Genomic DNA, 23,541 nt, shown 5'->3' on the forward strand with positions numbered 1-23,541 from the left:
GTACCGAGGGTTCCCAGTCTGACGACGAGGAATATTCTAAGCATGTGAATCCATGAAAGATCCAATGCTGGAGAATGAGCTGTGCCTCACCCTAGAGCACCTGGCTCTGGCACTGTGGGTACAGCTGTCGATCACTTGCCCAGGCATCAAGAGCACTCATCTAGCCCAGCAGCCTCATTAGCGGAGGGCATGCTCAGAAGTACCTGTCAGTGACCTCTGAGCCCCATGATCACGTGCACGCCAATTAGGCGCAGAGAATCGAGTGCATAGAACCGGCACCTCCATGCTCGCCCCTTAGCCGCTCTCTGCACCGTGGATGGATGTCTTCGGTGACACTATTCCTTTAGCAGGGACTGGATGCTCCCGGTGGACATAATTCAGAATGCAGGCATCATGTTTGCCGGCTCGCCCATGAACCCCACGGCAACCCCAGCCCCATTGCTGCTTTTTCTTAAACAGATCATCAAGTAAATCACCACAATAGCTTAAAAAACGTAAACACTCTCAGTAAACAAACAACTTTTGGGAATCCTTATTGTTGGATAGCAAGAACACCTATTAGCACCCGATAGACGCGCATTTTTCCCATCATGATACCTGGAATCAGATATAATCTGGTAGTGAACACTCGCATTCCAATCTGGCCTCCTTTGCCTCTTCCATGGGCCATTATTTCTCTATGTTTCAAGTGGTGTCCCAGGCTGCGTACTCCCACCACCACCTCAGAGTCTGCTAAACCCCACTAGACTCCCGCATCTTCCACCTGTTTTCTATTGCGCTGCATCCTGGCCACCCGGCCCGCTTCGAGGTCCAATAATTAGTAAAGGGATAATATCCTATTACCAATTCCAAGGCAGACATTTTGTTTGGCTAATACAGTTAAGTACCAATTCTGGGGCAGGCTTTGACATTAACGGTCCAAGCCCTGGCTAAGGCAATCCTTCTAACCTTTTGGTAGAGCCTTCAAAGACTCGGGTTTGTGGGCCATTAATGTTAAAGCCTGCCCTAGGGCAGCGTACGTAATTCCATATTCTTTTTCGGAGATGGTTCCACTGGTGGCAAGGGTCCTACACACTCTCTCCAGGGGAAGCATGATATATTCAATCGCGCCTAGAAACACTTGTGTACAGGCACATTATAAATGACTTACCACATCATATCATAGTCCGCTTTTATCATTGGACCAAATATCCTTGCAGTTATGTCCTGAACAAGCAAAAGGTGTTGCCACAAACATTAGCAGGTGTCTCATTACAGTAATCTTGCCTCATTTAAATTATGGCTCTAGGAACAACTGCTCTGCACTTTATGGTCAATGACAGTCCAATATTCAGTAACAAATTTACAATGAAAGTGCACACTGTGATAGGCTAGTATTTACTTTAGATTTAAATGAGACACTGAGAGGTAAAAGATCATAAATAAGTCTTAACCACTGAGACATACAATCTCTTAAATTCCATTTCTCATTACATTTATATGAACGCTTAACGTTTACCATTAGGGTGGAATATAAAAATGTACTAATAATAAAAATATAAACGTTTAACCAAACCCTTTATTTCATGCATGTAAACATCATAGCAGAAGCCGATCTACCTGAATTTCATCCCAGATTCTCTAGCTGAGCGGGCAGAGCAGTGGAATTCCTGAACTCCGGAACCTTCAAGTATTCGCTGAAGATTTCTCTCTGTGATGCCACCCCCTGGATAAAAAGAAAGAACTGAAAGCATCATTACTTGACACCACAATTACCAGGTTACTTCTCCAACATTATTTAAATCACTTTTTATGTGAAAGGAGTAGCCGATCATTCTACTGAATTAGTAGGTGTCATAAAACAGAACACAAGGCAATCATAGATGAGAAGTTACACAATCTTCTGTCCTAACATTTCTCAATATATAAATGAAAGAAAGTATGACTTCAAAAACAATAAGCACGTTTTGAGAAGGCCAATAATTGGGCCTTGTCAAAAAGGGAGAAGAAAGCCCTCTCAGCCGGGGGTGGGAAGCCTGCCAGGCTTGTTGCCAGAGCCAGTCCTACCTGAGGAGGACGGTGGCAGCAGAGAGGAATGCAATTCCTGTTGTCGTCCCCTTATGCCCGTTTGTTTCTGTGCAGAACCATATCTCCAGCCTTGCTTCTTAGTACATATGCTCAACAGCCTTCTCTTTCCTGAGAAAGAGAAGAGCAACCAGCAAACACCAAAAACTGAAGAGGAAAGTCAGAAAGATCAGATACGGCTACGTGCAAGAACAAGACTCCCACTCTGCAGAGACCCAATCACTGTGGTCTAACAGCAAGAGAAAAAGGGATACCAGATCCAGCCACTGCGTGACACGGAGCAGCAGTAGAGCAGCCCAGAGAGGCCGCAGAATAAACGGGGACAAAAAAAGAGCTTAGCAGTAATCCTAGATATCGGCCAGACCACCATGGACTTGGAAAGCGAACGTCCCCAGACTTTGCTGCAGGGTCCCACATGATGCAGCCTTAAAAACAAACTTTGTACTCCATCCTCCAGCAACCTATCCAGCTAGCCCGCAAGGAGAAAGTGGGCTGAGCGAATAGCCACTTTTAAAACTTTTCTGACACATACACAGGGACATTGACCACCAACCTTCAGAAAGAGAAGGATATATAAGTTGGGGACAGGAAGTGTGGACGAGTTGGGTGAGGCCGGAGGAGGAGGAGAAGGAGGAGGATGACCAAAAGACCAGCAGGATGAAAGAGGGAGCAGCTGTTAGGTACATTTTAATTTGTTATGTGAAATCCTCTTCACATGCGAGTCCTCCAACACTTTTTGCTGGACTACAGGATTTTTGGTCAGTTCTCCTGAGTGAGTGGAAATCGTTTCCACACTCACTCATTCTTTTGATATACTGTTTATTCATAGGCAGGAATTACTTTGTGGAAATTTACGATGAAGTAATTCCTTTGAAATTACATCGAAAAATATGGATATTTAAGGTTTAAGGGGGAAAAAAGATGTAGGGGGGGTTTTGGGGAAGGGTAGCAATGAAGGGGAAGGTGAGGATGAGAGAGTCCCCCAACATTTTAAAAAGAAATTTGATGTAAAATTTCAAAAGGAATTACGTCGTAGTAAATTACCACAAAGAAATTCCTGTCGATGAAATGACAGAGCCATTATTTTACTCTATGGGAACTTTTATATTTCTTTTTATACATTTTTCCTAGAGTCATGCTTTCCTCCAAGTTTTGTGGCATCCGTCACTGATGTTTGCAGCATATATCTTCCCAAGGGCAGGGGGATATTTTGTATCGTTCCTATTTTTTCTTTTGTGATATTAGCACATCCCACTTTATGTGGAGTGCTCAGCCACTGTATCCCATTTCTCACTACTCCTGTAACTTCTTGGATACAGCGACAAGCTAATCTAAATGGCTGGTGGCACTGGTTATATCCTACCGACCTTTGTGCAATTTTTACTCACAGGCTGTGCTCACAGCCGCGGTATCACACAGAAGGGTTACCCATGCCCCAAAATGGTGACATTATTCTTTTTTGGTCAATTCAAGATGGCTCATCCTTTCTTGATCCTTCTTCTGCCATGCAGGGTGGCAGAGGTTTTTGACATTTGTCTTCGGAGGGTTTCCATGGGAAAGCCTGCCAAGGTGCCAGTGTGTCTGTGAGGACAGGAAACAAGGGAGTACCCCGAAACCCCGCTGTTCTTTGTCTTCAGATGTGCCTGCCTGGAAACAGTTCCAACTGGGACCCATAGCTTGAATGGTGCATGGGTGCTTATTGGCTGGGTTCCTGCATAAGAGGCATGGATGCTGAAGCTGAAGGGAGAGACAACTACTGGAACAAAGAATCCTGATGAAAAAGATGGCCAGAGATGGCTGAAGCAACTTCTAGGGACTGCCAGAGCCCGCTAAGTGACTGCTGCTGTCCTGACCGGTCTTCCATGGGAAAGAGGAGCTCCAAAGCGGACAACTCCTTCACTTGGACTGGTGGGACCAATAAGTCTTGAGACGATCTGCACGTGCTGTGACCTTCTCTGGCTGCAACTTGCCAATACCCTGGGACCTGCACCTATTGTGAAGTTTTACTTACTTGTTAGCAGAGGCTTCCTTTGGAACTCCTGACTTTCTACAGCTTATGCCTTGCTTGTTCTGCCCTCTAATCCAACTCTGGGAACTTCATAACTAGATAGGGATGGATTTCTAAAGCCTAAAGCCACTGAAAAAGTATTACAAATCTTGAAAAATACGTACCTGCTTTATGTTGGTTGTGTTTCATTTATTCTTACCTGAAACAGTTATCCTAAAGGTTCTTTTATTACAAAAGTGATTTACTTACTGTGAATATTTCATTGGTTTTGATATTGTACTTACTGTGTGTTATAGTACTTACCCTTGTAAAGAATCATCTTTGCCTTAGTCTATATGTAAAATAAACCAATATTTTTTATATAACTTTTATTGTGTCATTGTTTATTTGGACTATATCTATACTCTCCGGTCCTTGTATCATCCTACATCCCTTGCTCCCTCCTAAGATAAGCATGGCTGCTCAGCCATTGTTACCAACTTAATTGTGTGGTTTACACCTATACTACGATTTGGAGCCTTCTGTCCCAGTCTTCTGAAGTTCTACCTTTGGTGGAAGTTTGCAAAACCATGTAACGAGTGGTGTTACAGCGGTGGGATTTTGTAGAGTTGGATACACTGACTCTTGGAGATAGCTGTGTCCAGAGAAACCATCCAGTGAGGCTGGTTTACCAAGTCTTTGTAAACTTAAACAATCAGTTGTAAAATAACTACAAGCAAGAGGTTCTTGTAGCTCGTAAAGTAGAGAAACCTCAAGAACTGTTTCAAGCAAAGAACCTCAACTTTAAAGGTAATACGAAATAATCCAATCATTGTTGAAATACCAAAGTTCAGTGAGTAGGCCTATCACCCCTACACACCCAATATTGATTTGAGTAAAGATATGGGTGAACATTTTCCCAACGGGATGATGATGTAGACCTGGAGGAGATCATAGTACCAACTACTAGCCCACCTCCAGTACTCCCCCCTGACCCCTACATCTCCCTTTGCCAAGTCTCCTGAAGTAATTTTGGAAGTTGAGAAACTGAGGATTTAATTGGAGTATAGGAAGCTCAAACTCCAAAAGAAAGAAATGGAAGCAGTTCTTGGACTCAGAGAACACAAACTTCATCAAGAACTCAAGCATAAGGAAATGTAGCATGTGTTAGCCATGAAAACATTGTCTCTTGACTCTTCCTTCACGTTCAGAGTCTTCTCTGTCTGATGCCTCCAGGATTCACAAACCAAAAGTCTTGAAAAGTACTTACCTGCTTTATGTTGGTTGCGTTTCCTTAATTTTTACCTGAAACAGTTATCCTAAAGGTTCTTTTATTACAAAAGTGATTTACTTACTGAGAATATTTCATTGGTTTTGATATTGTACTTACTGTGTGTTATAGTACTTACCCTTGTAAAGAATCATCTATGCCTTAGTCCATATGTAAAATAAACCAATATTTTTTATATAACTTTTATTGTGTCATTGTTTATTTGGACTATATCCATACTCTCCGGTCCTTGTATCATCCTACATCCCTTGCTCCCTCCTAAGATAAGCATGGCTGCTCAGGCATTGTTACCAACTTAATTGTGTGGTTTACACCTATACTACGATTTGGAGCCTTCTGTCCCAGTCTTCTGAAGTTCTACCTTTGGTGGAAGTTTGCAAAACCATGTAACGAGTGATGTTACAGCGGTGGGATTTTGTAGAGTTGGATACACTGACTCTTGGAGATAGCTGTGTCCAGAGAAACCATCCAGTGAGGCTGGTTTACCAAGTCTTTGTAAACTAAAACAATCAGTTGTAAAATAACTATAAGCAAGAGGTTCTTGTAGCTCGTAAAGTAGAGAAACCTCAAGAACTGTTTCAAGCAAAGAACCTCAACTTTAAAGGTAATACGAAATAATCCAATCATTGTTGAAATACCAAAGTTCAGTGAGTAGGCCTATCACCCCTACACTCCCAATATTGATTTGAGTAAAGATATGGGTGAATATTCTGACTTAAGTGAACATTTTCCCAATGGGATGATGATGTAGACCTGGAGGAGATCATAGTACCAACTACTAGCCCACCTCCAGTTCTCCCCCCTGACCCCTACATCTCCCTTTGCCAAGTCTCCTGAAGTAATTTTGGAAGTTGAGAAACTGAGGATTTAATTGGAGTATAGGAAGCTCAAACTCCAAAAGAAAGAAATGGAAACAGTTCTTGGACTCAGAGAACACAAACTTCATCAAGAACTCAAGCATAAGGAAATGTAGCATGTGTTAGCCATGAAAACATTGTCTCTTGACTCTTCCTTCACGTTCAGAGTCTTCTCTGTCTGATGCCTCCAGGATTCACAAACCAAAAGTCTTGAAAAGTACTTACCTGCTTTATGTTGGTTGCGTTTCCTTTATTTTTACCTGAAACAGTTATCCTAAAGGTTATTACAATGTGATTTATTTGCTGTGAATATTACATTGGCTTTGATATTGTGCTTACTGTGTGTTATAGTACTTGCCTTTCTAAAGAATTATCTTTGCCTTATTGTATATGTAAAAGAAACCAATATTTGGACATAGCTTTTAGTATGTCAGTGTTTGTTTGGACTATATGTATACTCTCAGGTCCTTGTATCATCCTACAGCCCTTGCTCCCTCCTAAAAAAAAAGCCTGGCTCCTCAGCCGTTACGATCAACATACTTTTGTGGTTCAGGTCTATACTAAGAGTTGGATTCCTGTGCCCCAGGTGTGAGTCTTCTGAAGTCCTACCTTTGGTGGACTTTTGCAAAACTCCCTAACAGCGGTGAATTGTGGACAAGAGATTTGTTTGAAGACAGTGTAGGAAAGACAATGTAAGGCATGGGCGTGAAAAAGGCTTGAACAGAGTGAAAAGAGGATGAGTGAATAGTGCAGTTGAGGGGGAGGAGTGGTAGGAGAAGATGGAAGTTTTGTAGGAGGAAGGGTAGTGGTGGTAGTAGGAGGGGAGGAGAAGTACTCATAGGAGGGTAGTAGTGGAGAGGTGTTGTAGTAGAAGTGGGAGGAAGGAGGGGTATCAGTGTAGTAGGAGGGAGTAACAGGTAAAATCAAAGGGTTCAAGGCAGGAGTGAGGAGTGGAATAGCGGAGGGACAGGAAATTGGTGGAGAGGAGACAGGGGAGGAGCAGGTAGAGTAGAAGAGAAAGGTAGCAGTGGATGCAGGTCAAATCTCCCTTTAAAACAATAACCTCTGACGAGAGTAGGGAATGTTAGAAAGACCCTCAGGGGGCTAGAGAGCCTTTCTTTTAGGGAGAACATCACTAGGTCAAGGCAGATATCAGACAGTAGGGATCAAAAAGCTCTTACACCAACCGGGGGTATTGATGCCTGGGTTAGGGAGGAGGTTCAGGTGGAGGCGAGAGAGAGAGGGGCAGCACTAGGCTCCGCACATTTTAATAAAATCCCTTGAACCGTTCTTGAGACTCAGTGTTTTATGTGCCGTGTGTGACAATTTTGAGTTGAGATGGTATGTATGATTTAGAGAAGAACCCAACAAGGCCTATTTCAAACCAGTTACGTGCCACCCAAGCCCACACGTTCTTCCCTTCCAATGTGGCCCCATCTCACAGTTACCTGAATGCCACCCAGAGTCTGCTAACTCTAGTTCATAAGACCTGATTTTTAGATGAAGAAAGAAGTGACTAAACAGCGGTGGGGATCTTCCATCCAAACAATGGATTCAGGCACCACATTGATATTTTGTGACAAGCTGCTCAATGAGTCACAAGACTAATAAATATTAGGTTTGACTTTTTATTCTCAAAATATGTGCACAAAGCATTTTGGGTTCCTAGTTTAGGGGTGGTCCCTGCAGTCTTCCCCCCCCAACCTTGAAAGGGTCTCACACCTCCCTAGCCCAGGTTCCATATTCCACAATGGCTTGCTCGAAGATTGGTTTACAACATCCAAGGTACCCCTACTTTCTAATCTATCCCTGCACTTGGGAGGCCTAAAGGTCATAGCCTTATCTGTTTGACTCCATAACAGAACCTTCCCCTCACTTGCCTGCCTCCTCTCTTCTTCACCCTCCTACCAGTCCCTCTCTCGCTACACTCCGACCCCTGGTGTTGCCACACTCCCCCCTCTAATGTCCCCCAACTGATCTCTCCCTTCTCACTATACTCGGATTCCCAGTTTCTTCGCGTTCTCTCTCTCTCTCTCGCTCTCGCTCTCTCTTTCTCTCTCTCCTGCCTCCACCCATCAACTCCCTTCTGATTCTACCCACTTCCCTCCAAATCTCACTCCAACCAACATTACCCTGCCTTTACTTTCCTTCCTCACTTTGCGCTCTGTCTATTACTCTCGCCCCAGAATTACCTCCAACCAATCTCCCACTTACATTCAACCCGCCTCCTACTCTCCCTCCAAAATTACCTCCAACCATTCCACCACTCACGCCCAATTGGTAGCCCTTTCTCACCCCAAACCCATCCCCCCATCCTCTCTTTAACCACTTCAAAGCCTCTCCAAAGTCCTCCTCTAATTGCTAGACCTTGCTTTATGGTCTGTTGGTCCTATTGCAACTTTTCCCTGCCGTCACCCATACACCTCTCACTCTCAATTGACTGCAGGCTTTTTATAGCCAACCCCTGCCAGCCTACAAGCCTCCCATTGGCTACACGAGTTAGTTGACACCCTGGGCTAATCACTGTCTGAGTTAACCCCTTGAAAGCCGGGATTTCCCCTAAAAAGCATCTATCCCCTCCATCTTTGCCATGAGGTCCATGGGTCATTTGTTTGCTGTTCCCCTCTTGAATCCAGTAAGTCTTTTCATGCAAATGTTTTGGGGAGGGTTCCCTGGTCCTCACTAATGCAGGGCAGCTCTCTGCTGGTTCCAATTTCCCTCTTGCTGCTCCACTGCTCCCCTATAGACAGTCAGGGGTTTTTGGGGTGGGTGTTTAGTCCCTATTCAGCTTCTGAAGGGGGAAGCCCAGTCAATATTTATATTGGTAACCAATCCGCTACTCCTGTTTCAGACAGGATCCTGTCCTTTCAGGCCCAATTGCATTGTGGAACTTGCAGTCCCACTTCTTCTTGATGTTGTGCCTCTTCCCGGGATCCACAAAACCATCCCAGTTTTCTGGGTTTTCAGGTGGAGGCTAGTAGTTGAAGTTTATAATAGAAAAAGGAACCTGGCCAGGACAGAGGCTGCTATGCATTGGGACAGAGCCAGAGGCACCAATAAACATGCACAACTCTATGCTAACTAGGGCGCCGGCAACAGGGGCCCCTCTCAACTCTGCCACACTGCCTCTGGGCTAGGTTTGGCTCTGCCCTAGTAGGCCACCTGCCCCAGGTTGAGAGGGGTTGCCAACTCCCGCACACTGCCTCTGTTATAGGCTTAGCTCTGTCCAGGTAGGTGGCTGACCCGGGGTTGAGAGGGCTCTTTGGCTCCCCTGGACAGGGCATTACCCGTGACCCTGCCACAATTTAATAATAATAAAAGCAGACTAGAAAGTTATTATATTGGCGATAAACCTCTTCATTGATGACTCAGGAGGCCAAGAGGATATTCAATGTAAGGGTTTATTCTCCAGGTCAGTCTGAGTTAATCAATAAGCATTACATTACACATAGGGCACGATACACCCCACCAGCCACCTCATTCACACACAGCTTAGCCCCAACTGACATTTCAAACGCATTCTACCTTCTGTCATCGTAGACAGCAGGACATGCACACAGAGCACAACCGAAGGCCAGCAAGAACTGAGCATTGAAAAGCAGGCAGGCACATACGCAGGACCAAAACACAGAAAGGATTTGGGGTGGAAGGCTTCAGTCAGATTTGGTGCCCAAGAAAGATAGGTTCCCTGCACGTGCTGTGACGAAGTCTCCTGCCTGACCAAATCGACCAAGGGTGCCAGGTGCCTCCCCAAGATAACGGATCATGGGCCGGGGGTCCTATGAGGAGGATCTCCTGGACAGCCCCACTTAGCCCTCTCTCAAGGTAGGGGACGGTCATATGAGGTCTTAGGACATAGTCCCCCTTAAGAGCGTCATATTTTGCACTGGAGAATGTAAAACAGGAACACACTGTGTGTCCGTTTTTAAGAGGAACCACTGGTTTAATAGAACTGCTGAAAATGAATAAATACTACCATATGCAGGTTCCCCTGTCCTCCACAAGTAGCCTTTCAAACGTTCAAGGACAAAGGCATTTGCTAACACTGTCCCTTTAAAGGAGCGGCGTTTGAAGAGTTTAGGGTAACATGTAGCGTATAAATCATTGTTTTCAGACATCGAGATAGAGAGCACAAACCAGCATCAAAGGAAAGTGGGAAACTGATGCATTGCTCACAATGGGAGTCCCAAGGCCCTCCACGAGAAGTCACATTTTTTCACTCGAATACAGTCGTGGGCCTGATGCACACATTAATGTTGCATGCTAAACTTTACACAATAAGATAATGAACAGCGAACACCGGACAGGGACCAAAAGAGGTTATACAAGAGACAGTCACTTTCAAAATGGAGGATCAGCTATGTAAAGGCTTGGTCCAACCCCAAAAGCAGAAACCAAGCACAGGTGAATCAGCTACAGAGAGCCAACCTCAGTCCCACGTCCATTTCTTTTCACAGGTGTATACATCACCAAATGCCGAGCACCAGGGTACGGGTTACAGGACTATAAAAGACAGTGTGGGTAGCTGGAAAGCGAGGAAGGGATTTAGAGGTGGTTGGAGAGTAAGGCAGCAGTTTGGAAGAGGTTGGAGAGTAAAGGTGTGGATGAGTAAGTTGGTTAGCAGAGGGGGTGAAAAGTCAAAGGGAGGTGGAAGAGGAACATTAGGAGGTGGTCAAAAAACAGGAGGCCAGAGCGAGAACATAGTCAGACAGGGAAGGATGCAAAAGGGTAAGCTTGCCCTAAGGCAGAGGGGTTTGGGTCAGACCCGATCCGAAATGGTGAAGCCCACAGAGGGAGGAGAAAGGACAAAATCTTGCCAGGATTAGCAGCCTGCATCCCGGTTCTGATCTTCTTGTAGTATGTCTTCGACTGGTTGGGTGGGCCCAGGTCTAGACGAGTAAGGCCAGGTAGAGAAGAGAGTGGAGATAAAACCAACCTAACTGCTTCTGTCTCCCCAGCTCTTCTTTGCCCCTTGGGCCCCTCCTTTACCGCTCTGGGTCCTTCCCAACTTCTTCCCTCTTTCTCTCTTAGCCCCTTCCTTCATCCTTCACCCCTTTGGGCCCTAACTCTGCACTCTGGTCACTTCTCCTTACCTCCTTCAGCTCTTCTACCGCCAATTTCAAGTTTACACATGTATATAGTGGCCTGCTCATTGGTCACCCCTATGGATAAGGTACCATGCTCACCTTCAAGGGATATGATGACCTCCTCACCTCCAGGGGATATGGTGTCCTGCACACTCTGGTCAATTTACCCTGTACCAATTCCCGTGTTTCGAACACCACACCTCTCCCGTCACAACCTCCTTCTGGCCTCCTCTACTAACTTCACAAAAACCCTGATAATCCAAACCTTCCTCCCACCCCTAATTAGCACACTTCTCCTGCACAGTTTACCCTCCATCGTCCTCTTCTGATGTCACAGCTTCATCCTAACTTTCTACAATCCCCTCTGCCGTTATTAAATCTGTAACTCTCCCACTGCTAATCTCCTTCAATAAACTTTCTCCACAATGTTCTCTTTACCCACTTCCTCTGATCTTACTACAGCGTCCATTACCTGCTTCTCCCCTCCTGGTCTAATCTCTCCTCCATGCCACTTCTCCAGTGCCTCTGCTGTGCTTCACTCTCCAGCCGACTCCGTACTCCTGTTCCAAGCTCCTGCCTCCTGCTCAGCAAATTCCATCCATTCTATCGTCCAACAGCCTCCAAACCGAGCTGTGTGGTTTCCCTTTTTATCATGCTCTGGATCCTCTCTTCGTTTTTCATATTGTGCCATTAAGAAAGGGGGAGTTTATTTTCTCCTCTTTTATGGAGCAGGAGTATGGCTTCCCTGTGTTATTTTTACTCGCGTCTACAGGCCATCTCTATGGGTTGACCCAGTCTCCCCTCCCTAAAGCTCTCCTGTCCCAGTGGATGTGATTGGTGTTCCCAACCCAAGTCCGATCCAGACTTACCTTTAACCAGTCAGGGGGAATATGGGAGTTGTAGTTCTCATGCTCCTTTTTGTGTACACAATTGGGGTGGCAAGGGTTGGAGACATATTTCCTGGTGTTCTATCAATCCTCTGGGAATTGGCTGGGCATTATCCACGAGAGTCTTCCTCTCAAAACCCCAGTCACTCTTTCTGCATCCGGTCCAGGTCTTGCCTTTGACCAAGTGGGGAATTCTGGGTGTGGTAGTGGTCTCGCTCCATCTTTCCCATAGTCGGTTGGTTAATTGTGAAAAGGGCTCTCTCCGGCGGAGCAGTTACTATCCAATGAGGTGTGTAACTGTCCCCCACTATGAGGAAGGGGTGCTGAAGAGGTGAACCGGGGAGTGGGGGGGGGGGTGTTTAGAGTCACCCTGCTACGCACCTCTGAATGCCAGCAGGGGACCTTTGTCGCAGGTCTATATACACTCAAACGTGATTTAGTCTCTCATAGGCATCAATGAGTGAGATGGACTGGCTTCTGGGTGGTTAAGCGGGATACTGATTAGTCCCCTGCCTATCCAAGGAGGTGGCTGTTGGAGTCACTACATGCCCTGGATGCCATCAGAAGCCATGCTGCACATGGTCAGAGAGCATGGGGGTGGGGGTTCCTTGGCTACTCCTACCGTGTTAACATCATTATCAGCAGTGTACTGATTCCTACAGTAACAATAGTGAAAACTCAAAGCCTGTGTTGAAACATAGTACTGATAACTCTGCCTTCATTTCACAGGACTGTGACATGATCCCCTATGGCTCGGGCAGTGGGGGGCAGGGGGTGTCAGTGGCTCCCCAAGTTAGTGTATTATGAGCCAGTTGGGAAGCATAAAAAATCCATGGGTCACCATTTGCTCCACCTTTCTTTGTGAGGTAGGGTGCAGTCACAGAACTCTCTTCTGGTGATCCTCTCCCCAATAAAGAAAGCCTGCAGCCCAAAATCTTAGCAACTATAAACAAAAGCTTCCCTTTGACCAGAGTGATTTTAATGCGCCCAATATTTATACTGCGTGTCCTGATACTGTTACAAACTGCATAGTTAGAGAAGTCATCTCCAAGCCAAAATGAGATGCTCTGAGTCTCAGAGGCCTGCAATTAAAAGCCTGTTTTCTTCCGACTACAGATTTCTCCACAGGAACGGCAGAAAGAACAGGAGCCAAATAGAAGAGGAGAGCGCAAGAGGGCAGAGGAGCACATCAAAGAAACGTAATGTGGTAGAGGGAATGGAAGTCAACCCTGCAAATGAAAGGGTTGCATCTAGATGGAGAAATGAGCATGTGGTGGAGCATCGATGAGGTGCAGGCGAAGCCACGAGGACGAGAAAGGGAAAACAAGATGGCCCCAGAGGTAAGGAGCACGTGGTAGAGCATTAAGAGGAGGAGAGACATTGGAAGGTTGGGCCAGAAAAGCAGGGCTCTCTGAACGGGATATGTTGAGAGTTGTAGGGGAAAGCCAGTAAAAGTCCAGCTCTTTTCTGCCTATGACGTGGGATGCATGCGAACGACTGACTGTATCCCAGAAACTCTGGCAGGCACCTCATTCCTTCAAGCTCCTGGCTGGACTGGAGGGCCCAGAAGAAGGTCTTCCCACTGTATTCAAGCCGCCAAAACACATCACCAAGACACCTGGCAGATCAAGAGCGATCCTCATTGCCCAAACAGTATGACTGATGACAGAGGCCCCAAGAGATACCGAAAAGTGTTGTCAGATAGCGAAGGCTTTCTAGCTGGAGCTCTTTAAGTTTATTTTTGGGTCAGCATCCCATGTACATTTCCTGCGTATAATCCGATGAATAAAGGGAAATCTGGTTTTGTTAATGAACTTTGTTTTGACTTTTCAAGCCCAGAGGCTTACGGAATACCGTTCTGAAACTGACCTAAACTGAAAAGGTAAGGGCGGCTGCATGGTGTGAAAAACCCATGGTGACACAAGTAAGATAGACACAAGTAATCACAGTTGAAGGGTGTTTATTGAACAAATGAAAGTTTCTATGCGGGTTGGAAAAATGCCTAATCTAAGCCTAAATCTAAGATGGGGACAGATGTCAACCATCAAATGAAAACAAAGCAGTCCTAGTAGCACCAAGACAAATAATAGGCCTATACTAAGAAAGAAAGAAGTGTTCTCAAATGAAAAGTTAGGAGGCGGTAGCCTGGGTCTACCTTCCCCACGTTTTCGACGCGGGATAAGGTTGGAGCTTGTAGCACAGTATGGTCTCAGGCTTCTACAGCACGAGACAACAGTTCCAAATGTCAGTTCTCAGGACCGTCGATGGCCATTTCTGGTTTCCTCTGAAAGTCTCTTGCCTTCGGGGCCTGAAGTGTTTAAAAAACAAAACAAAAGTTCCTTTAACAAATGAAAGTTTGTTTCAAAGTTCAATGTGAGTGATGGTTTCACCCATGGGTCCCCCTCTTCTGGGCTGACCCTTCTCAATTGTAATCCAAAGTCAACATATGGTGATGGCTTCACCGCTGGTTCCCCCTCTTCTGGGCTGACCCTTCTCGTTTCGTATTTTCACAAAGTTCTGATGAAAGATTCACCCTCAGATCTCCCTAGGCCGGGCTTGGACCTCTCTCGACTGCTAGTACTTGGGTGATAGCTTCATCTCTGGCATCCCTCCTTCGAGTTCACTCTGGCTGTCTCTTAACTTCTATTTTGGGGTGACGACTTTTCACCCCTGGATCCCCCTCCGCAGGGCTCCGACCCCTCTTGATTCTTAGCCTTCCTTCACCGGATTTAGTATGGCTCTCGAACAGGTGATAGTGGATCACCCCTGGGTTAACCTCTTCTGGGTTGACCGCCCCCTTACTTTTAATGTTCACTTTTATACAGTTCAAAGGATTCGGGATTCACTTCCCTTGCTTTCATGCCTATTCACGAATCAAAGTCTTTTGCATGTACAGGGCTTTTATTCGACCCTCACGTATGACCACTTTGCATTCCTTTGGCGACCTTCCTATGGCCTTCTGTTTTCTGTAGTTTCTCAATATGGGGCTCTACCAGAATTTCTCGAGTTAACACCCCCGTGGTGCCGCTTCCCCTCTGCAGCTGGTCTCCCCCTCACACTTTTAACAGTTATTTTAAAGTTTATTAACTTTTGGTTCAAAACTTTACACTTTGGGATTCTCAATGAACACAGGACGATGCTTATCGATTCTCCTCTCGACTCACCGGGTGTAATGAACCGCCTGGCCTTTGGCTTCTGTGGAGTCAAGGCCGGTACCATGGGCGCAGGAGGCTCCTCTGCTCTGCCTTGTCAGCATAGGCTTGGCCCGTGTACCGTCCACATCTGCTGCATGACAGTTGTGCTATTGTGCGCGGTCTTAGATTCTCCTCCACAAAGGTTCTGCGGGCCTGGGACGAAAAGGGCAAGGTCACTTCTCTCCTCAACACCCTCTCGTTTCCTGCTTTTTTTCTTATTTGCTTGAACTGCCGCCTTGGATTAGTCGTCTCATCATGCAGTCTTTCCTGCTTGCCTGCCTCGCTTGGCTCGTCTTGTGCTGTCTTGCTCCACCTTTTATCCCTGTGGGGAAAAGGAAAGGCCGTCGGGTGTGTGCGATTTGAGTCAATTACTTGACTTTGCCTGACCCTCGGGTTGGGAAATGTCAGGTACACAGGTTTAACATTAGTCTGCTGTCTTGGGTGTGAAACAGTATTCTTGTAACAGAAGAAGGGAGTGGGGGGTTTGGGGTCTCAAAATAGCCTACGGGACGAAATAGGGAAGATTGGGGACATGGACGAAAATAACCAGGATGGAGAACAGAACATAGGGGGTTGGAATGATTTGGTAAAGTGCAATCAGAGAGACAGGATTCTTGAAGCAGACATGAATAACTGAGATCGTAAAGTAGTCCAGGGGGATTATGGGAACTGTAGTACGATACCCGAGCAGGTGGGGATTAAGGGAAAGAATAATCAAAGGGATAGGAAGAAGGCGGCTTGGGAGTATTAGGATGGTGAACAAGATGATAGGGTTTTTGGGAGAGACGGTTTCTGAGCATTACAGGATTTGAGATCCTAGGGGATCGGTTCTGTCTGGATGGGTTAATGGGTTTGGATGGGAGAGATTTAATTGGAGGAGGTGAGGCAGATGTAGTGTAGCCTATAAAGGCCTCAGAGATCTCATACGCCTCTCCTTCCTCTGCATCATACCGCATCTCACCTGGGGCTTTCCCCTGAGCATGACCCCGGCCCCTTACCCAGGTTATCCTCCCTTGCTCGTCCACCCCCAGGGTATGGGATCTGACAGCGCCAGCCCTCCCCAAGCCACCTAAATAAGGGTTTCCCGAGGTCTATTTGGGAGAACACCCTCAGGATTCTCACAATGGTAAAGCAGATTATGTCACTCAGAGACAATGTGCTGATAACAATTGCGTTTTCAGTAGGTATTTGTGCCTCCCCTAGTTTTATTCAAGTTATTTCCGAGAGGGAGCTTTGTGTCTGACTTTTTCTTGAACCTATGTTCACTTCATGACACCCCCCAATGTTAAGGATAGGACCTAATGTTCCAGATTGGCCCAATGTCAAATATAGAACCTGACTTTGGAAACACTGGGTGTCTTCCTAACAGCAATAATACTCGTAGGTCTGATTTCTACAGCTGTTTCCAACTGACGGATGTCAATGCTTTGGGATCTCGCAAAGTTGAAGGTCAATGGTGGCAGTTCCCATGCTCCACTGATGCAGTGACAGTTCTGGCGATGAAGAGGATCTTCAAGCAGATGTCCTGTTCACCAACAATACAGGTATGGTAACGAGAGGTTATGATATGATATGATATATTTTATTTATAGTGTGCCCATAAACAAGTGTTTCAAAGCGCGACAAGGCCGCGATAGGGGGGGCAGGGGGCACAAGACAACAGACATACTAGGCCCAGTGACATTGAGATTGCGCAAGTGCAGGGGAGAGGAAGGGGGGAAAGTGCTGAGGGAAGGGGGGAGAGAAGTGCCAAGGAAAGGGGAGGAGGAGAAGTGCAGAACATAGACATACATATGAAACAAGAAGTGCAGCAACTGGTGGCAGTACAAGTTAAGTGCATTACAACAAGTGATGGATAGTGCAGGTAAGGGGGCAGTAGGGTTACAGATGCAACCCAAAGTGCAGTGATGACGAGAGGCAGTGCAGGTGTGAAGCTGGGAGGACAGGGACCGGGGCCTGTGGTTCAGAGAGTGGCTAGGTAAACCAGTGCAGAGACAGATAGGCAATCAGCAGGAAAGAGGAAGAGAGAAGTCAGAAGCAAAGAGGAAAGTCTTGAGCTGCTTCCGGAACCGGAGGTGGCCCTGCTCATGTTTCAGAGAGGCAGGGAGGCTGTTCCAGAGTGAGGTGCCCGCAGAGGAGAGAGATCTTCCTTCAGCTCGCTTCTTGGAAAAACGCTTGACCCTAAAGGAGTTGGAGGTGGAGGAGCGAAGGGCTTGAGTAGGAAGATATTTTGGAAGAGAAAGCTAGAGATATTTTGGTCTCAGGCCCCAGAAAGCCTTGTGGACAAAGCAGAGGGTCTTGAATTTGATCCGTGTAGCCACTGGGAGCCAATGGAGAGATTTCAGTGCTGGAGAGATATGATCAAGGCCAAGCACAAGTCTTGCAGTCCTGTTTTGGATGAGTTGCAGGGGGTGGAGAGTAGAGGCAGGCAGATTTAAAAAGAGGCTATTACAGTAGTCAAACCTAGAGAGAACCAGGGCTCTGGAGACGGTGAGCTTCTGGGGGAAGGAGAGGATAGGTAGTTTGATTTCTTAGAGACAGCAGAGATGTGAGGGAGGAAGGAGAGAGTGGAGTCGACGATAACCCTGAGGTTCTTAGCCTCGCAGCTGGGAGCAGGGGAGAGCCACGGGAGGCCTGCCAGAGAGTGAGTGGAAAGCAGGGTGTTGGTGTGCCAATGAGGAGGATCTCCGTCTTGCTGGCATTCAGGCAGAGGTCATTGGCGGCACACCACTCTTGGATTGCAGAGACACAATCCGGTATGAGAGAAGGAGAAGAAGCAGCAGTGCAGAACCTGAAAGCGAGCTGGGTGTCATCTGCATAGCATTGGAAGTTGGTGCAGAAAGCAACAATGCGGTGGGCGAGAGGTGCCAGGTATTGTTTGAACAGTCAAGGACAGAGGTTAGACCCGTTGGGAACACCGCAGGTGGAGAGAGTATACGGCGGAAGCATTTCAGGTAACAGATGGACTTCTAGGAGTCCCAAAATTACTGTTGGTATCTTGCTTGGTTGTTGCTGTGTTTTTTCTATCATGTTGTAACCACAGGCCTCGGGCTCCTTTGGGTCCCAGTGCTCTCAGTATCGGGGCTTCCAAATGTACATGTTGGATTGGGTAGGAAGGCTTCCTTGGGAGCAGGGTGTACATGATTTTTTCTACCTGGCTGTGCCTGCCGGGTTAGATGAAAGGATCACAGATTGCTCGGTTCCCTCTGGTCTGGACGATTCCGCGGTCCACTGATACTATGCAGGTAATTTTGGGCACAGTTTTTCTGTCAGATTGGAGTATGGGAGGCAACTAAAGTTGCACACCATTCTTCTTCAGACTGGCGTCTTCTTTTGTCCTTCATGACTCATCACAAGGTTCAGCATGCTAAGGATGCAGATCGTCAGTTCAAATAGGAAGTTATGGGTTGAGAGAAATCTTTGCTCCCAAGCAGCCATTGAAACCTTTGACAGTGACCCTTGAAGCATGTCGAAAAGATTATGAACCCCGGCACTATTCACCCCTGGGTTATATCTGGTTCTGGCAACTGCAGCCCTCATTCTCAGAAGCAGGCAGTAACCATGACCACATATGGCAACATTTGTATTCAAGTTTGGCTACTCTGTTCGTTCAGTCATGGTTTGCATACCAGCAATGCTTTGATGAAAAATTTAATTTTTTATAAATTCGGTTTTTCACTTAATCAATGACACTTCATTCTTTCCAAATGAACATTTAAAAAAAAATAGTAGCTATGAAGAGGAGGTTTTGACCCAGACATTGCTTCCGGTTGATGGAAGCGGTCTATATCCTGTTACACCCCCACACACTTGCGAGAAGTCTGTGCCGCTCGTATATCATGCTGCCTGACCAGTGAAGAAAGTGTTCTTTTGTTGTTATTATGTTATCTGTTTAGTATTTATGTGAAGGTAAGCATAAATGGTAATATGTCGCTAATTATGAGACAAATGATACGAGTACAACAGTTTTTTTTTTTACAAATGTTTATGTTTATTGAATGTATATAGCGCTTTAAGCCAAAGCACATGCTAATAAAAATATTTATTAAACAAATGCACATATTGCACTTTGTGCGACACTGGGAGGCTCTGGGATATCGAGCGCTAACTGACCTGTTCCCAAATAGTAAATTTATCAATCCCCAAACATGGCGGCCCAAACACTCCAACTCAGCCCTTGAGCTACTGCAATACTTCAGGCTGAGAGCGGTGGTCCGTGCAATGTGCCCCTCCTACCCAGACGAGCCCCAGACGCACCCGAACTCCAATATATAGCAAACTCTACAGGTGGCAGGGGCATAATATCCTCCTTGTACAAAATGCAACTGGAAAAACGAGGGAATACATCCCTCAAACCACGTGAAGCTTGGGCCAGGGAACTAGAAATAGAAATTACTGAAGAAATGTGGGACAAAATGTGTGCATACACGCGAAATGTCTCCCTTAACTCTAGATTCCGGTGCATACAATATAAATTTCTTAACAGGCTTTACTACACGCCACAGAGTGGCGAAGTTCACACGCGACCCTTCCCACGCCTGCCCGAGATGTAACTTTGGCTAGGCAGATCACGTGCATATGTTCTGGTCCTGTACTACACTGGGTACGTTTTGGCTGAAGGTGACAGGGGCTCTCTCGGAGTTTATTGGGTCTCCAGTAGACCCGGACCCGCTGGCTTTGCTGTTTGGAATATGGTCCGGGGAAAATGCAAAACAAATGTTGAAATTTTTTAATATAAGTGCAATCGTTGCCAAAAGATGTATATTGCAGAATTAGAAGCGCCGCTCTCCCCCTACCTTCGAGATGCGGCTGAAAGCCCTTACCTGGGTACAACTTTGCGAGGAGGATTATATTGTACTCTTGCCTGCATCATCTCGCCCAAAAAATGTGTGGACAGTTTTGCAGCTATTTAAACAACAAGGACGAGGTGGACGGAAGCCCCACTCCACTGTTGGAGCCGGACCATCCGGCACCAGATGTCCTGGGCACCTAGCCCCTCTGGACTGTTAAGCCTCCCCCCCATGTTTCAAACTGTTGTGAGATATGTGCATGATGTAATGCCCGAACGTGACAATGTGATTTCTGTTCCTCTCTGTGTATGATGTACTGTACCTGTCTTCACTTTCTGCCAATAAACAAAAGTAAAAAAAAAAAAAATACACATATTAAAAATAACATGACAGTGTACATGTCAGACATTCAACATGTTCATATCCTTTTCATTCTTCAATTACCCAGGGCATGGTCTGAAAAGTTAAAATAAACATTTACTGGGGGTGGGAGGTTCAGAGCCACATACCCCACCAAATGAAGAGCTAATGTGTCACAGAGGTTGGTGAGACCCCCAGGAGCCTGCCGGATGTTCGTTGAGAAGTCTTGAACGCACGTTGAGAAGTCTTGAACACACGGTTCAAGTAGAGAGGGCAAGGGTCGTGCAAGAAAGGTGAGTTGCAGAGGGAAACAAAATGGCACCTGGAGAGTGGTACACTGATAAGGAGGATCAGTAGAGAGAGGGACGAAAGAAGGAGGACCGTTGCCTCGTAGCGTAGATGCAGAGGAGAGTCCTGCAGCCCCCATGCGGCTCTCTGGATTGAGTTGGAGGTTGGGTGCAAAAAAGGGAAAAGAACTGGAGCAAAAGAAGAACGGCACTGAAGCGCTGAGGGGAAGGGCAGGGGACATTGAGAATAGGGCGAGGCCCACCCTAAAAAAGAAGAGGGGTGCCCCACAGAGGCTTTGTACTTGGGAAGGCTAACATGCTTATGAGGAGAGAAAATTATGGAGACCAATCAGATGGCAAGTTAAAGAAGGACCAGCCCTGATACAGTGAGCAAAGCAGGGAACAGTGATAACGGAGTGACAAGTTGGGGCTGTGGATGCTTGACAACACCCCCTGAGGGGAACAATATTATGGGGTTGGTGTGCGCTTAGTACCCATAAATCCATGGCCCCAAAGACACATGTGGGAGTGTTGGAAGGACTTGGCTCCTGCCGACACGGTTGGGTGTACCGGATAGAGGGGGGCAGTCAACACCACAGAGTGAGAGGAGCTGCACTTGGCTATACCCATAAGGGGTGGGAGCTTTGGAGTTTCCGGTAAACTGTGCGGGTCCAACTCCAATATTGCAATGGCTAAGTTGGCAGCCAAACAGAAGGGACTACAATTTGGTGATATACAAAGTTGCATGCAGGTGCAGGAAAGCGCAAAGAAGAATCAACCTGTGGTGTTGGCACAGGTACCCTCCCCACAACCTCAGCCACAAATTGAGGATTCCCCGGCTATGAAAGCAAACCTACATACCATGCTGCCAAAGATTAACAAGAAGTTGAAAGATAATGCAATTACCTTGGCTAAGTCAATGGCAGACATGGATAAGCTTGTGAGAGCAGCCGAAAATAGACTGGAGGAGTTGGAAACAACCTGTGTAAGCAGGCACACAGCCAAGCAGAGTTCAGTGAAAGAGTAAAGGGACTGGAACAGCATATGCACTTTGCTAACCAGACAGGAAAATGCAGAAAACAGGACGGGACATATTAATATGCGGATACATGGTGTTCCGAAACAGATTGCAGACATAGAGCTAAAGGATTATGTTACCTCATTATTCCATCACATTTTAGGGAGGGCTGACGATATGTACATTATCCTGGATCGGACACTGAGTATTCTAAAGGCTGCAGTAAAGGAATTATCTGATCCCTGATGTGCTTTCACAAGTCCACTTCTTCCTACTTAAAGGTCAGATTATGAGGCAATTCAGGGCACAGGAGAAGAACTGTTTTAGAGATGCCTCCGCCTGGTTACAGGCTTGCTATGAGAGAATTGCATGACATATAGGTGGGCCTATCAGTGCAGGCACATATTCGAAAACGAAGGAAAGTCAGATAATATCTCAAAGGAAAAAGAGGTGGCGATTTAATTGACTTGTCAATCCCTAGTCTAAACAGAGGGTTTTGCCGAATAGAAGGGAGGCAATAAGAAGGAGGAGAGAGCCAGGGCGAGGCAGAGGGAAGACAGAACACGTAGAGGGTTGTAACGCTCACCTTGCATCCACGGGGACGCCCCTCGACTGGCCGGAACGCTCTCTGGGACTCCACACCTTCTCTGAAGTTCGTGCTGCCGAGGATCAGTTCTAGAAGACAGGAGGCGAAGTTTAGCTGTTATTCCTTCCCTCGTGACCCACCTCCCGGGTTCCCCTTGCGGTTCCCCTGGGGACTTCTCTCACCTTGATTTCTATTAAGATGCACTCTCCATCCTGCCGCGCTGGGCAGGGGTGCCTTGTCAGTGGCACCGTTCCGCCGAGTTTCTTCACTGTCGTGGGCCAGAGTCCAGACTGGCTAAAATGAGAGTAATGTCTGTATTGGTTGAAGCACCAAGTAACCTCCTCCTCTTTTCTTGCAGATGTTGAAGGCAGAGAACGGATACTGCAGCAGTTTTCGGGGAGGTAAGCCGCTGCAAGCGTCCTTGCAATTGGCTAACCTGTGCTATTGTCTTTTCTTACAGGTCATGGACGAATCCAGGAAGAATGGGCCCACCGGAACCCCAAGCCGACGGACGATGTGCTGGTGACGATGGCCTTCCAGACGGACTGGTAAGAAGCCTACACAATGTCTAGTTCACACTCTCCTTCCCAGAGATGATGCTGGAGGAAGATGATGGGGCGTTTGAAGACTTCGGTTAATGGAGGATGCCGCTGGGCAGGTAAGGATGACGATGGTTCTAGTCTTCTCTCGCCCGTGCAGGACAGGATGCTGAGCAGGACCCGGTGAACGACACGCTGCAAGAGCAGAATAACGCAAAGCGCGTGCCTCTAATCGGGCGTGATTTAAATAGCCAGCAGGTATCCCAGGTGCCTTCGGGGCAGGCCACGCCCTGGATGCTAGACCACTAGTTGCAGTTCCCCATTAGTCCTCATAGGGGCAGCCATGCTTGTCCATTGCCCATTGAAACCCCATCCTAGCATGCGACTCCGATGCCAACAGCGCCAGGACTGGCTCCAAGGGATCCGAGGGGGGCCAGATAGGGTCTTTCGGGTCCCGTTACCATACGGTGAGGACGAGGTCGTGACAGCACTCCCCCCTAAGGCCCCTTTCAAGGTGGTTCTCTGGCCCGGCCCCGGTTTGGAGGGGAACTCTCGATGGAAACGCTGAAGCAGGCATGGAGCATGGATGTCCTT

The 23,541-nt window shown here is 46.8% G+C and overlaps 1 protein-coding gene across 4 annotated transcripts in view; it reads right to left on the bottom strand.

Moving 5' to 3' along the window:
* CUTC (cutC copper transporter) overlaps positions 1 to 23,541 on the bottom strand; it is a 435,187-nt gene that overhangs the window by 26,101 nt on the left and 385,545 nt on the right. For all 4 annotated transcript variants that reach the window (XM_069611524.1, XM_069611523.1, XM_069611525.1 and 1 more), the window contains one exon: positions 1,600 to 1,705. In XM_069611524.1, the coding sequence (XP_069467625.1) occupies positions 1,600 to 1,705 (106 nt within the window). The remainder of the gene's footprint in view (positions 1 to 1,599; positions 1,706 to 23,541) is intronic.

Source organism: Ambystoma mexicanum, chromosome 8 (genome assembly GCF_040938575.1).
Source record: "Ambystoma mexicanum isolate Mex_15411 chromosome 8, UKY_AmexF1_1, whole genome shotgun sequence".
Taxonomy (NCBI): domain Eukaryota; kingdom Metazoa; phylum Chordata; class Amphibia; order Caudata; family Ambystomatidae; genus Ambystoma; species Ambystoma mexicanum.